Here is a 12,413-nt window from a genome sequence, read left to right as displayed (position 1 = left end):
TCTTTATTTTCTCCACTCTCTTAAGTCCGTTAGCATTTTCATTTTAACCTTATATGTGAGTCTGAGGTTTGAAACCCCTTTGTTTCAAGTTTCCTTTGGACAAAATCAACCTCTAAGTCCCCATTCCAACCTCTTAAAAAGATACATTTGTATAAAATACTGTTTAAATGGTTTTGGACATTTTAAATAAAGGCTGACTTTATTTCAGCTCTTATTTCACCAGCCACTTAATGCTTTGTTATGATGTAATAGTAATTTTGCTATGTGATGATTATTTGTAGAATTTGCCAGGTAAAATAGATTATCTTGGTGCATGTTTCCCAAACAGCCCCCATTCCCAGCATCTGTCGTATCAGACACTTTTCATATTCCTCTGAAGTTCTTCCTCTCTTTTGGACACCTGTCAATGGTCATATCACTAAGAAATATTTAATTTCCATATCAGTTTTGAATTAGAAGTTTTCTTTTAAAAAGCAACTGTGAGGACATTTGAGTGCAGTGCTAAATGGTAGGGCTCTGATAAACCTACCTCCTTGTTTTGTTCTGAGGTTTATAGTAATGCTTAATGAGAAGAGTGGTCATTTGGAATTTGTTCTCTTGTGGAAATGAAATCTATAGAATAAAGAGATCCAGAAACTGAAGTCTGAAGTGCTAAGAGGGAAAAAATATATTTCCAGAAAACTTAATTTTGTCCTCAAGGTACAAAATGGCTGTGTTAGCTCCAGCCATGGAGTCTGACTTCCCCGTGGAATGAAGCCAAAGAGTTCAGAGGGCCTCTTGAGTAATCCTACCCAGTGAATTCTGCTAACTTCCCTTTGACCACCACTATCCATAGGGAAACTTTGGAAAATATAGGTTCTATTGCCAAGATAAAGGGGAGGATGGATATTGAGTGAATAATCTGGAGGCTAAGCCTCACCTAGCCATCTCATTAATCTTACTTTTGGTGAAAACTTCAGTCCTTTATTTAGATGTCAGAAATTGTCCCCTTTGCTCACAGTTAAGAGGCAGTATGTGTCCCAGTTAAGAGTATGCACTGTTAAGTCTTGTCTATGTTTCAGTACCATTCCTGCCTCTTACTTATGTTTGGCATCAACGCCTCTGTCCCTTCACTTTCTTTGCTGTAAAAATGGAAGTTATAATAGTACCTACTTCACAGTGTGTTGTGAGGACTAAGTTTGTATATATAATGCTTAGAACAGTGCCTGACAAATATTAAGTGCAGTGTACACGTTTGCCATTATCATTGCCACTGTTATTTAAGTGGGGTCCCCTATGTGCTAAGTTATATACTAAGTATGTTACATACTTTTTCCCATGTTATACTCCAAATAATTTTGGCCAGTAGGTCCCCATTTTTTGGTTGTGGAAACAGACTTTAAGGACTCACCAAAGGCCACAGAATTATTTTGTAAAAGAGTTACCAGTCCCAGTGAGACCTGTTATATTCTGTTAAGTTTTGTCTGTCTAGACCCGCTGTGTCCAGTACGGTGGCCACTAGCCACATGTGGCTATGTTAAAATGTCAACATGAACTGAGATGTGCTTAGGTATAAAGTACACCCCAGGATTTGAAGACTTAGTATGAAAAAAAAGAGCATTAAAAAACTCATTAGTAGGCCAGGTATGGTGGCTCAGTCCTATAATCCCAGCACTTTGGGAAGCCAAGGAGGGCAGATTGCTTGAGCCTAGGAGTTTGAGATTAGCCTGGGCAACATGCTAAGACCCCCCCTACCCCCAACTGTCTCTATAAAAAATAAAAAAATTTAGCTGAGCATGGTGGTGTACGCCTGTGGTCCTAGCTACTCGGGAGGCTGAGGTGGGAGGATCACTTGAGCCTGGGCGGTTGAGGCTGCAGTGAGCCATGATTGCACTACTGCACTCCAGCCTGGGTGACAGAGGAAGACCCTGTCTCAAAAAAATAAATAAATAAATAAATAAAACAAAAAATATCTTGAGTAATATTATATAGATTACATGTAGAAATAACAATGTTTTAAATAGATTGGGCTAAATAAAATAAATTAAGTTTTTTATGTGACTTTAGAAATTCTTAAATTATATATGTGGTTCATGTTCTGTGTCTACAGGACAGAGGTACTCTAGACAAAGCTGTCCGTCTGTTCATTTATTTTTATATGTATATTTTCTAAGAAATGTTCACAGCCACTGTAAAGACAAATAGGAAGTGATTTCCAGAGAGTGACGTAGTCCCCACTGCCTCGGTGCGCATTTCATGGGTCCTGAGTCACCCGGGGTTCAGATGCAGAAAGTCTTAAGCCTCAGCCAAACAGCCCAGGGAAGGGGACGTGTCCTCAGATACTGTAAGAGGATAATTACAAGGGAGGAGGCCAGACAGACTGGAGAAAGCTTAATTGCACTGTTTAAATAATTGTTTACCAAGCATTGTGTGGGGGTGGGGCCTGCTATTCCCATTGAGACCTTCACCTACCTCTTATTTTTCCACTTTCCTTGCGTACTGCCCCACCCCCTGGTCTTCAAACTTCTCCGCCTCTCCCCTCTTGGCGGCTGTGTCCTCCCTGGGGATAAATCATGACAGCCGCCACCAGCTCTGCTCCAGAGATCTGAGCGAGCCGCGGGGCGTCACCCTCCTGTGGCCACTGCTGCCACTGTTCCTTTGTCCATTGCTCAGTGACCTCGGCTTTGTGTCAGGGCTTCACACCCCAACAATGGGAGAGGGTTGGAATGGCTTCTCTCCTCCCTTGTCCTGCTGAGGAGTTTTATTTTGTTTTATTATTATTTTTTAAACATCATGGCCTTCTTCCTGCTCCAGGCTGGAGAATCTGAAACCATTAGTAACAAACAAGTAATAAAGTTTAGGGCTCTCTGTAGTGTGTCCGTTTTGCTTTCGTCTCATCCTGACAGCTTTCCTGGAGTGTGTTTATAGGACTCATGTAACTCGCTTTTTTTCCCCCTCTCCAATCTAATTAAAATTGGGAGCAATAAAGCATTATAGTTGACCAGACTTGTAACTTCTGTAGGCCTTGTTGATGGAAATTCACTATGCAAATCTTATAACTCATTTTGACCCTGTCTATAACCACCCTTCCCATTTCCACTCCTGGTTTTTCCAAGTAAACTAATTGAGCCGTTTGAAGCTTGCCATTGGAGTTACCCTGTCAGCCTGGAGCCAGTCACTGGCCAGTTTTATTCAAGCAAGCTGTAAAGGAAGACCCAACCTAAAATCACTAAGTATGAGATTAAAATCCCTATAGTTTCTAGTATTCATATAGATGATGAATCTGCAGCATTTCAAACCCACACATGGAAAAGAATTAAAGTATGGTGTGTTTAAAAGGACAGCCAGTCCTGTAACAACTCATAGCGCCAAGTCTCCCTCACTATTCCCCTTATTAAATACAGCACTGCAAGTATGGATTTTGTGTTCCCAAAGAAATGGATGTCCCTGTGACAGATGGATCCTGGGGAAGTTGGAGTCCCTTTGGAACCTGCTCCAGAACATGTGGAGGGGGCATCAAAACAGCCATTCGAGAGTGCAACAGACCAGAGTAAGTCCTAGAATGTATAACTGTTATTATTGGCATGGCAGGAACAAGAGATTCCTAAAGGGAATAATTTTGGTGGATGAAGAGCACGTTCCAAATTAGAGAGCTAGAAAGAACATAAACTTCAAGGGCTGCTTAGACCCACTGTACCCAAAGTCTATTTCCAGGCACTTCTCCCTGTATTATTGTTTTTCTGTCAAGATCCTTTGTTATTCACAGTTTTATCTACCAAACAGATGATGGTTTTGGGGTTGGTCTGTTTCCCAGTGTTGACGATCAGGCAGGTCTCACTCTCCCCGCTACACTCAGAGCTTAAGATAGCACACTAATGGAGTGACTAGATAGATTTTCACATGGAAACAAAAAAAATGGGCATTTTCATCCAGTTTGTAGACTAATATACTCCCTCTAGTTAGACCTCAAGGAACCTGGGACCCCAAATCAAAAATTACTTTTTATTTTATTTTTTTCTTTTTTTTCCTACCAATAATGTGTTCTGTGATAAGGAATTACTTTTTTAATCAATTTAGTTGTATTACAGGTGAGACAGCTGAAGTCCCCATCCTACAACCTGACATTTTACAGATTGAGAGTCTCTTGCCTTTCAGAATAATTCTCATTGTGTGACCATGGCAACTTTTACCAGCCTGACCTTGTTAGGACTGACATGTTTAAATAAAGTCCATGCATGGACTTTTTCCCCCAGCATTTGTCATAGCAGACATGGGTAGGGTGGGTTGGGTTGGAGGGTTGGGGAAGCCTGTTTATGGATAATAAATTGCTATCTTCATTTTGAAAAATGCCATCCAATTCTACATAGATCTAAGACATACATAGTTGAAAAGGAATAGAAAATAATAGGTAAGTAAAAGTAAGTAATAGTTTGTATGGCACTTTCTCAGACTTGCCATGGAACCTATTTAGACTGGGGAACCAAGAAATCTATAGGGATAGTTTTTTGATGTAAAAACCCACAACCACTTTGAAGACCCTAGCTGCTTTGGGATTTTGTAAAATGATTTCCTCTAGCAGTCTCATTTATTTTTAATAGCTTAGATCATGGATAGCAAACTCTATTGTACTGAGAAGCAAACAGGTGAAGTAAAGGAACTAAGTAGGCTAGGGTAATACAATAGTTGTATTGTAGAGATCAAATGCAGGGCACTACTCAGGTCTAGCTGATTGTTCAGAGGTAAGAAAAGAGTCTAATATTGGCACAGCTTCCAAATCTTTTCTATGAAAAATCTGAATTGTGTGAATCAAAAAGAACATAGCTGTAGGCAACTGGTTTGCAAGCCCTGGTCTAAATGCTCTGTACTACAAATCTCAGATGATGATTAATTTACTTTAACTCATTTTTGTTCATAACCCAACCTTATTTCGTGTCCATGTAGTGGTCAACAAGGAAGATAACTAAAGAGCTATGAGATATAGACTCTGTTCCATAAAACTAACACTGTAGCTATGGATAAAATGAATAAGCCTTAGATTTTCGATACAGTCTATATTTTGAATTAGTTTTTAAAATATTAGTATAAATATAGATCACGCTTAAAAAGATTCAGACACAAACATATAGAATATTTTAGAAGTTGTCACATTATTCCTACTTCCTGCCTATTCCCCATGAGAAATAATCACTGAAAAAAAATGGGTGTGTGTCATTTCAGGCTTTTAGAAAAGATTGTGGATGTAAATATGTATTATATGAAATAAGTACCATATAATATAAAATAAGTATATATAATATAAAAGAAGGTTCATACTGCTTTTTAAACTCAGCTATACATCCTTGTTGCTGAACAAGGATGTTGTTGAAGCTTTAAAAGAAAACCTTGTATTGTAACAACTAATATGATGAATTTTTACATATTAAAAACTATTTGTTGGCTACATTGAGCAAAGTTATTAGTTTATAGTAAATGCTATCATGAGGGTATGAAATTGCAAACAGTGACCACTTTATAAGCACTTAAAACATTTTTGACTCAAGAATATTCCATTCAAAATGAGTATTTGGCCTTTTTTTAAATATTGCTTTTTTAAGTCTTGAGCAATTCTAGAAGTAATGTGAAAAGTGGAGAGAGATAAATCACTCCATAATTGGAATGGGCTAGACAAAGAAAATCACCCAGTGTAAAGATCTCAGCAGAAAAGGATCTTGAGCTTCAAAGTGCAACAAAGATCCTCACATTCAGAAGTTAAGAACCAATCATTAAAGACCTCAATTAGAGGTCCTTGTCCCTGCTGTTTGCTATGGGAGTTTTTTTAAAAAAAAAACAAAAAACAATCCACCTAGTTGAGTGTCAGCACTGACATCATTTCATTAAAACTCCTCCAAGTTATTTGCACTTTAGGATGTCCCTGTTAATTGAGGAAGGAGACTGCCTCTGAATACGGAGGTTACAATGGCTCTGGGGGAGTCAATTGAAAAGAGAAAGGAACACAGAAAAGGGAAAATCAGATCTAAATCTCAGTTTAAAAGCTTGTTCAGAGAAATTCACAGAGCAGATGGTTCATTATGTAGAACGTAGAAGTGGTTGCTGTCACGCTTCTCAGGGAGTTTGAGGGGAACAGCTGCCCCCCTCACCGGGAATATGCCTTTTGTCAGTTTGACGAGCCCTTACAATATAATGGAGTACTCTGTTTTTAGAACCCAAGGTACAAGGTATGTCTCTATTAAGGACACTGGATTGTTTTGTCTTTTTTCACAGTATTTATCTGATTCAAGAGTGTATTTATTTAGCATCCAGAGACTTTATAGTATATTCTTAGGAGTTTTTTTTACCCCGAAAGCATAAAAGCCAAAAAAGATGAGATTATGCTCTACTCCACGAGCAAGCTGTAGAGACCATATGCTTTCTAATTTTGGTCACAAGATATTTTGGTCTCAAGTGGTATATATGGTGCTACAGGTGGGGCCCTTATATTTTGTTTTTAGGTGCTTTATTTTTTTAATCTCAATTTTGGTCCATGCCCTACAGATAAGATGGTCATAGTTCTGGTTTGCAACAACAGTCCCTCGTTCTGTTGCCCTGGAGGAGTTATTAATAGCTCCCATTTTCACTCTCAGAACGTTCTTGATTGGGCAATTAATTATATGGTCTCCCAGCCTATAAGAAGTGTGTAATAGAGTAAAATTTAAAATCAGAACCACCAAAACATAACTTACAGTACCAAAACTAGACTGAGCTTTGGAACTGGAAGATGTATTTTCAGGCTTTTGGGCCCTATGCTTGTTTTGTGCTCACAATTTGGCTCAGAGCTTCACAAGGGCTGAAACAAAATGGTACATAGAATTGTTACAGTCTATCAAAAACTAAAATCATGTCAGTTCCTCAGGAAAGGCACAGCATTTTATTTTCCAATGCTTCTATTTTGCTTTTAAATTAGGAGATAGGTTAAAATTTGAAAATAATAAACTCAAAATTTGAGGAAAAAAAAGATTGTGAACTAGATATTTCCCCCTTAGGCTCTCTCCATAGCAACTGCTTATGAAATCTTACTTTAAAAACATATTCAAGACATATGTCTATTTCATCCAAAAAATGAATTTCTCATTTGGCTGTTAAGGAATTACAGCAAGGCTTTTTTTGAGGCACTCGGTTTGGATGAACTTGTTTCGAAATGTTGAGAATTGGTTACTGTGGAAGAGCCATTAACCAATGAACACATAAAAGAATCCAGTTTCATAGACTGCCCCATTTGGAAAGATCATTAAAGATGGGCTGGTACAGCTCCCGCCCCATCCCATCTAATCTTTGAATAGCCTTTCAGCATTCTCCATAATTGGCCATCAGGTCCCTTCTTAAAAACCTCTGAGCACAGGAATCACACTACCTTCTGGGGCTGCCTGTTATATCTTTAGAAATGTCTTGTGCCAATCCTAAATCTGCCTACCCTAATTCATTGTACATAAACATAGAAGTTGAGATTTTTGTTCAAACCCTTCTGCAGACCAAAGTTTAGCTTTCCTTGAGAATAGACTGTATCTGTGATGACCTCTGCAAAAATTTCGTTGTAGTTTTGGTCATGCATCATCTTGAATTTCCTTTCTGTGTATCAGCAGGCATGGCTGTGTAATATGTGCTTGAAAGAAAGATCCAATTTGGCTGTGCATAATAGTAATTATTCTAGCAATTTCCTTAAACCCTTCTCATCCCTATTTGACATTCAATATTTTAAAAGGACCTTAATAGTTGGGAAATGTGGTTACTATTTTTTAAAGCTATATTTCCTATTATTTTCAATATTTGCCTACCTAGAAAAATACTCCTATTCAGCTAAATAATTAAATTATAAATGATTTTTTTGCCTTGCTGAAAGATGAGTTTAGTTGACTAAAACTTTCTCTATTACATAGTCCATGTAAATCAGGCAACAGTCACATTGCCTCAGAGAGAGGAAACATAAATAGTTTAGAAAGCCAGTTTATATTTGTTAAAGTCATGTCAATAATTAAGGAAAAAATTGCAACCTGCCTTTACATAAAAGCAAATCAACTTGCAGACCAAGTTTTGATATGGAAAGAGGCCTGTCTCAAGGGAGACAGCCTGAAAGAGAGGCCAGGTCTTGAGCTTCTGGTCAGGGAGAGTTGGATTGGGCTCCTCGCTCAGTACAGTCAGTGACAGAATTTGGAACATAGCGCAGTGACACAAGAATAGTCCAGGGATCAGGAAACCCTTTCCATCAGTGCCAAATAGTAAATATTTTAGGCTTTGCACTTTATGTGGTCTCCATCACAATTACTCAACCTTACTGATACACAGAGAAACAAACATAGACAATGTGGGTGTGGCTATGTTCCAATAAAACTTTGTTTATGGACACTGAAATTTGAATTTCCCATAGTTCACATGTGTCCCAAAATCTTCTACTTTTTAAATTTTTTTTCAATGACTTTAAAATGTAAAACTTATAGCTAACAAGCCATGCAAAAATAAGTGGTGGGCTGGATTTGGCCCACAGGATGGTAGTTTGCCAAATCTTGTAATAGTTAAACTTTTATTAATCACTTACTGTAAGCCACACTTTGTTCAAGTGCTTTGAATGTATTAAGCTAGTTAACCCTCACCACAGCTTTACGAAGTAGATATTAGTACCATCTCCCTTTTACAGACAAGCAAACAGAGGTTTGGCGAGACTAAGCAACTCGCCTAAGATTGCATCATTATTAAGAGGCATGGCTGGGATTCAAACCCTCTGTTTCCAGAGTCCATGTTTCTAACCATCAGGAGTATTGCCTCTCACATACAGTATTTTTTGTGTGTTTATAAAAAATGTTTTTTATAAAAATAAATCCCAAAATACTACTTGCCATGTTATAGTGGTCAAAGCAAGCAAAGGTGGAAACTGTTACCATCTGAAGGGAAGCCACCTGTAAGTCATAACTATTTGCAGTCCGAACTACTGCATTTGATCAAGTTCAAGAATCAGCTAAGACTTGTTATATAAGAGAATAACAAAAAAAATCAATTTAAAAAACTTTATGTTCAAAGTGAAAGAAATATGAGTTACTTTCAGGCAATAAATAAATGATTGATCCACCGTAGTCAGCTGGGACATCTAAAAAGATTCCATAATGATAATTTCAACTGGAGGAAAAATTGAAGGGGGTCTTCCTTGTAGTACATTTAAAACATGTTTCACCTGAGCAGGTATACAGTCCTGATCTATTATTCATGGGTAATCTGTGATATTTTATGCATGAGACTGGGGTGCCTTGGTGCTGAGAAAAGGGCTTGGATCTAGGAAACCCATTCTGCATCTCTAAATGGCACCGAAAAAGAAAAGAAAAAAAAAAGACTTTGAACCACAGCATGCGGATAATGTAGCAGACATGCACAGAGAAGATTCTGGGAGACTTGGATTCCAGTCCTGACTCTCCTCCTAACTGTGTGACCTTTGGGCAAAGTACTTCTCTAAATGTCCTGTTACTTGGTATGAAAGCACCTCATCTTCCCTAGTCTTGGACAAGATATGAAGGAGCTTTCCCAGGTTGAATGAATAGTGCAGATATACAGTATATGAGCTTAATTGTGTTTAATGCAGAAATAGACAGACGTAGACACGACTGTGTTATGTGCCATTTTGCATCCCTAGATGCAGTCTTCCGTATGATAAATAATGGTGAATGTTGATCAGACTTCTTGCTAAGTTCCTCAGAGTCACAACAAGCCTTTTAGGTACACAGCATCATCTCTGTTTTACATGTGAAGATAGAGCCCAGGGAGGTGAGACAGCTTATACAAAGTCATCCCTCCAACTTGTAACCGCAAAGCCGGTGCTCTTACTTTATGTTGCAAATCTTTGATGGAATGAGTACATTTATAACAATATCAGGACAAGCTTCCCTAGGAGGGCCTTTTTGGGACCTGGGCACGCTGCAGGAGCACTGAGTCCTGCCTCAGTGCTCAGAGTGGGTGCTGAAGCCAACTGCAGAATCAGATCAGATTAGATTGGGCAGTGCTGACATGTACTATCATAGTAGCTAACATTTTCTGGCATCTACTATGTACACTCATTTTAGAGAACGGGAAAATTGAAGCTCAGGAAGACTGAGAACTTAGTCTAGGGCCACACAGGGCCAGATTGGAACCGAGATCCGGATAGGATACAGATAGAGGGTAGGGCCAGATTGGAACCGAGATCCAACTCCAGAGCTCCTTCTACCTCTCATTCTATATTTCATGAGCAGGGATATAGTTCTCATTCCCCAAAACTCCTGTTTGAAACAAACCAGCCAAAACCCCATTTTTTATAGTCCGATTACTCTAAAAGATTCATTCTAAAGGAAAAAAGGTGAAAAACGTCCTTTCAGTTTCAGGGTGTTCTAGGGCAGTTGGGAAACCCGAGCTGTTTGAGCCCTGGGTAGGTGAGCCCCAGCTTCCTATGATTCTGTGATCCTCCCATTTCCATGATGAATTTGGCATGCTGCTGACTGCTGGTAGATGTGTTGTATAATTTACTCTCTGGATCACATCTGGAATATACATGCACAGGGTTGCATGCCGAGATTAAATTTGCCCTGTGATGCTTTGCAAGGCGTATGCCATACACTCGTCACACAAAAACTAATGAAACCAGTATGCTCTTTCCTGCTTCTCCTCTTAAGTTAGTCAAAATATGAACACATTCCCATTATTCCATTTTATTTGTGAAACAAAACAAACAAAAACAATGGTTGTTTGGAGAGAGAGTGTAGAGGGACAGAATGAATGGAGGTGTGAGGGAACAAGTTTTTTATGGTCTCCTGTGAATATGTCGAGGTACAAAAGGAAGATAGGGAGCATTCCAAACCACTCTTGGGTACCTTTCACCTTCTACATTTTTAACATTGAAGCACCGTGAATGTTGGGAAGAAAAGGAACAAAAAGTGGCCTAATAGATTCAGATTCAGGCTTTGTATCTCATACTTTAAGCTATACATTCTAACATTTATCTTCACAACAGCCTACAAGGTAGCTACATTCAATTTTGCAAATATAAGGGAGGCTTGCGGAGGTCAAGTGACTTACCCAAGGTTATACGCATCATGGTATTGACAGCAGGAATGCAAAACCAGAATTCAGAGCTCTTGTCCATTCTTCTGTCATTTGCCACCCTAGATTTACTTCTCTAGAAGGCAGGAAGTCACAAATGAAGGAATGATGTTCGGAGGAATACATGATAATACAGTGTGTGTGCTCTTCACTTTTTTTTTTTTTCAGGCCAAAGAATGGTGGAAAATACTGTGTAGGACGTAGAATGAAATTTAAGTCCTGCAACACGGAGCCATGTCTCAAGCAGAAGCGAGACTTCCGAGATGAACAGTGTGCTCACTTTGACGGGAAGCATTTTAACATCAACGGTCTGCTTCCCAATGTGCGCTGGGTCCCTAAGTATAGTGGAAGTAAGTGTGTCTGGTGTACATATCCGCTATTGGCCGGCTGGCACCCAGGCCGAGCACGAAAGTCAAGTTGTATCATTTCTCCTCTCCAGTTCTGATGAAGGACCGGTGCAAGTTGTTCTGCAGAGTGGCAGGGAACACGGCATACTATCAGCTTCGAGACAGAGTGATAGACGGAACTCCCTGTGGCCAGGACACAAACGATATCTGTGTCCAGGGTCTTTGCCGGGTAAGTCCCAGATGGTGTTTTCTTCACTGTGTTTTCCTGCTGCCAAGCTGTGGTTTGTGCCTTCCTAGATAGAATAGCAACTGCTAATATCTGTGCACTATTGCCAGGGCAGTGGTTCTCAAAGTGTGGCCCCAGGATCAGCGACAGCATCAGTATCACTTTTTTCTTTCTTTTTTTTTTTTTTTTTTTTTTTGAGACGGAGTCTCGCTCTATTGCCCAGGCTGGAGTGCCGTGGCACGATTGCGGCTCACTGCAAGCTCCGCCTCCTGGGTTTACGCCATTCTTCTGCCTCAGCCTCCTGAGTAGCTGGGACTACAGGCGCCCGCCACCGCGCCCGGCTAATTTTTTGTATTTTAGTGGAGACGGGGTTTCACCATGGTCTCGATCTCCTGACCTTGTGATCTGCCCGCCTCGGCCTCCCAAAGTGATGGGATTACAGGCGTGAGCCACCGCACCGGCCTAGTATCATTTTTTCTAACACACGTTGTGCCAAAGTTTGGGAACCATTGCCCTTGATTTTTCTTGACATTTTCAGTCTCTGTGAGGGTCTTGCACAAAACCTCTCCTTAAAAATTTATTATAACAATTTGCACACACACTCCTTTGCTATAACCTCAATGCTTAAGCAAATGCTTCCTGACAGCAAATTTTTTAGATTGAATAGCTGAGATCGAGAAATATGTCAGGAAGAATAGCTGGCCTCACTCTAGTTTCTCTTTGCATTTTTAACCATGATCATTTCTACCTAAGACATGCCTGTTAATTAATTA

The 12,413-nt window shown here is 39.5% G+C and overlaps 1 protein-coding gene across 1 annotated transcript in view; it reads left to right on the top strand.

Moving 5' to 3' along the window:
- Positions 1-12,413, top strand: part of ADAMTS9 (ADAM metallopeptidase with thrombospondin type 1 motif 9) — a 175,050-nt gene that overhangs the window by 43,337 nt on the left and 119,300 nt on the right. Inside the window, 3 exon segments of the mRNA XM_017875022.1 lie at positions 3,384-3,529; positions 11,236-11,417; positions 11,507-11,643. Coding sequence (XP_017730511.1) covers positions 3,384-3,529; positions 11,236-11,417; positions 11,507-11,643 — 465 coding nt within the window.

Source organism: Rhinopithecus bieti, unplaced genomic scaffold, assembly GCF_001698545.2.
Source record: "Rhinopithecus bieti isolate Rb0 unplaced genomic scaffold, ASM169854v2 scaffold_8601, whole genome shotgun sequence".
In the NCBI taxonomy this organism is placed as follows: Eukaryota; Metazoa; Chordata; class Mammalia; order Primates; family Cercopithecidae; genus Rhinopithecus; species Rhinopithecus bieti.
This window is presented reverse-complemented; position numbering and strand designations above follow the sequence as displayed.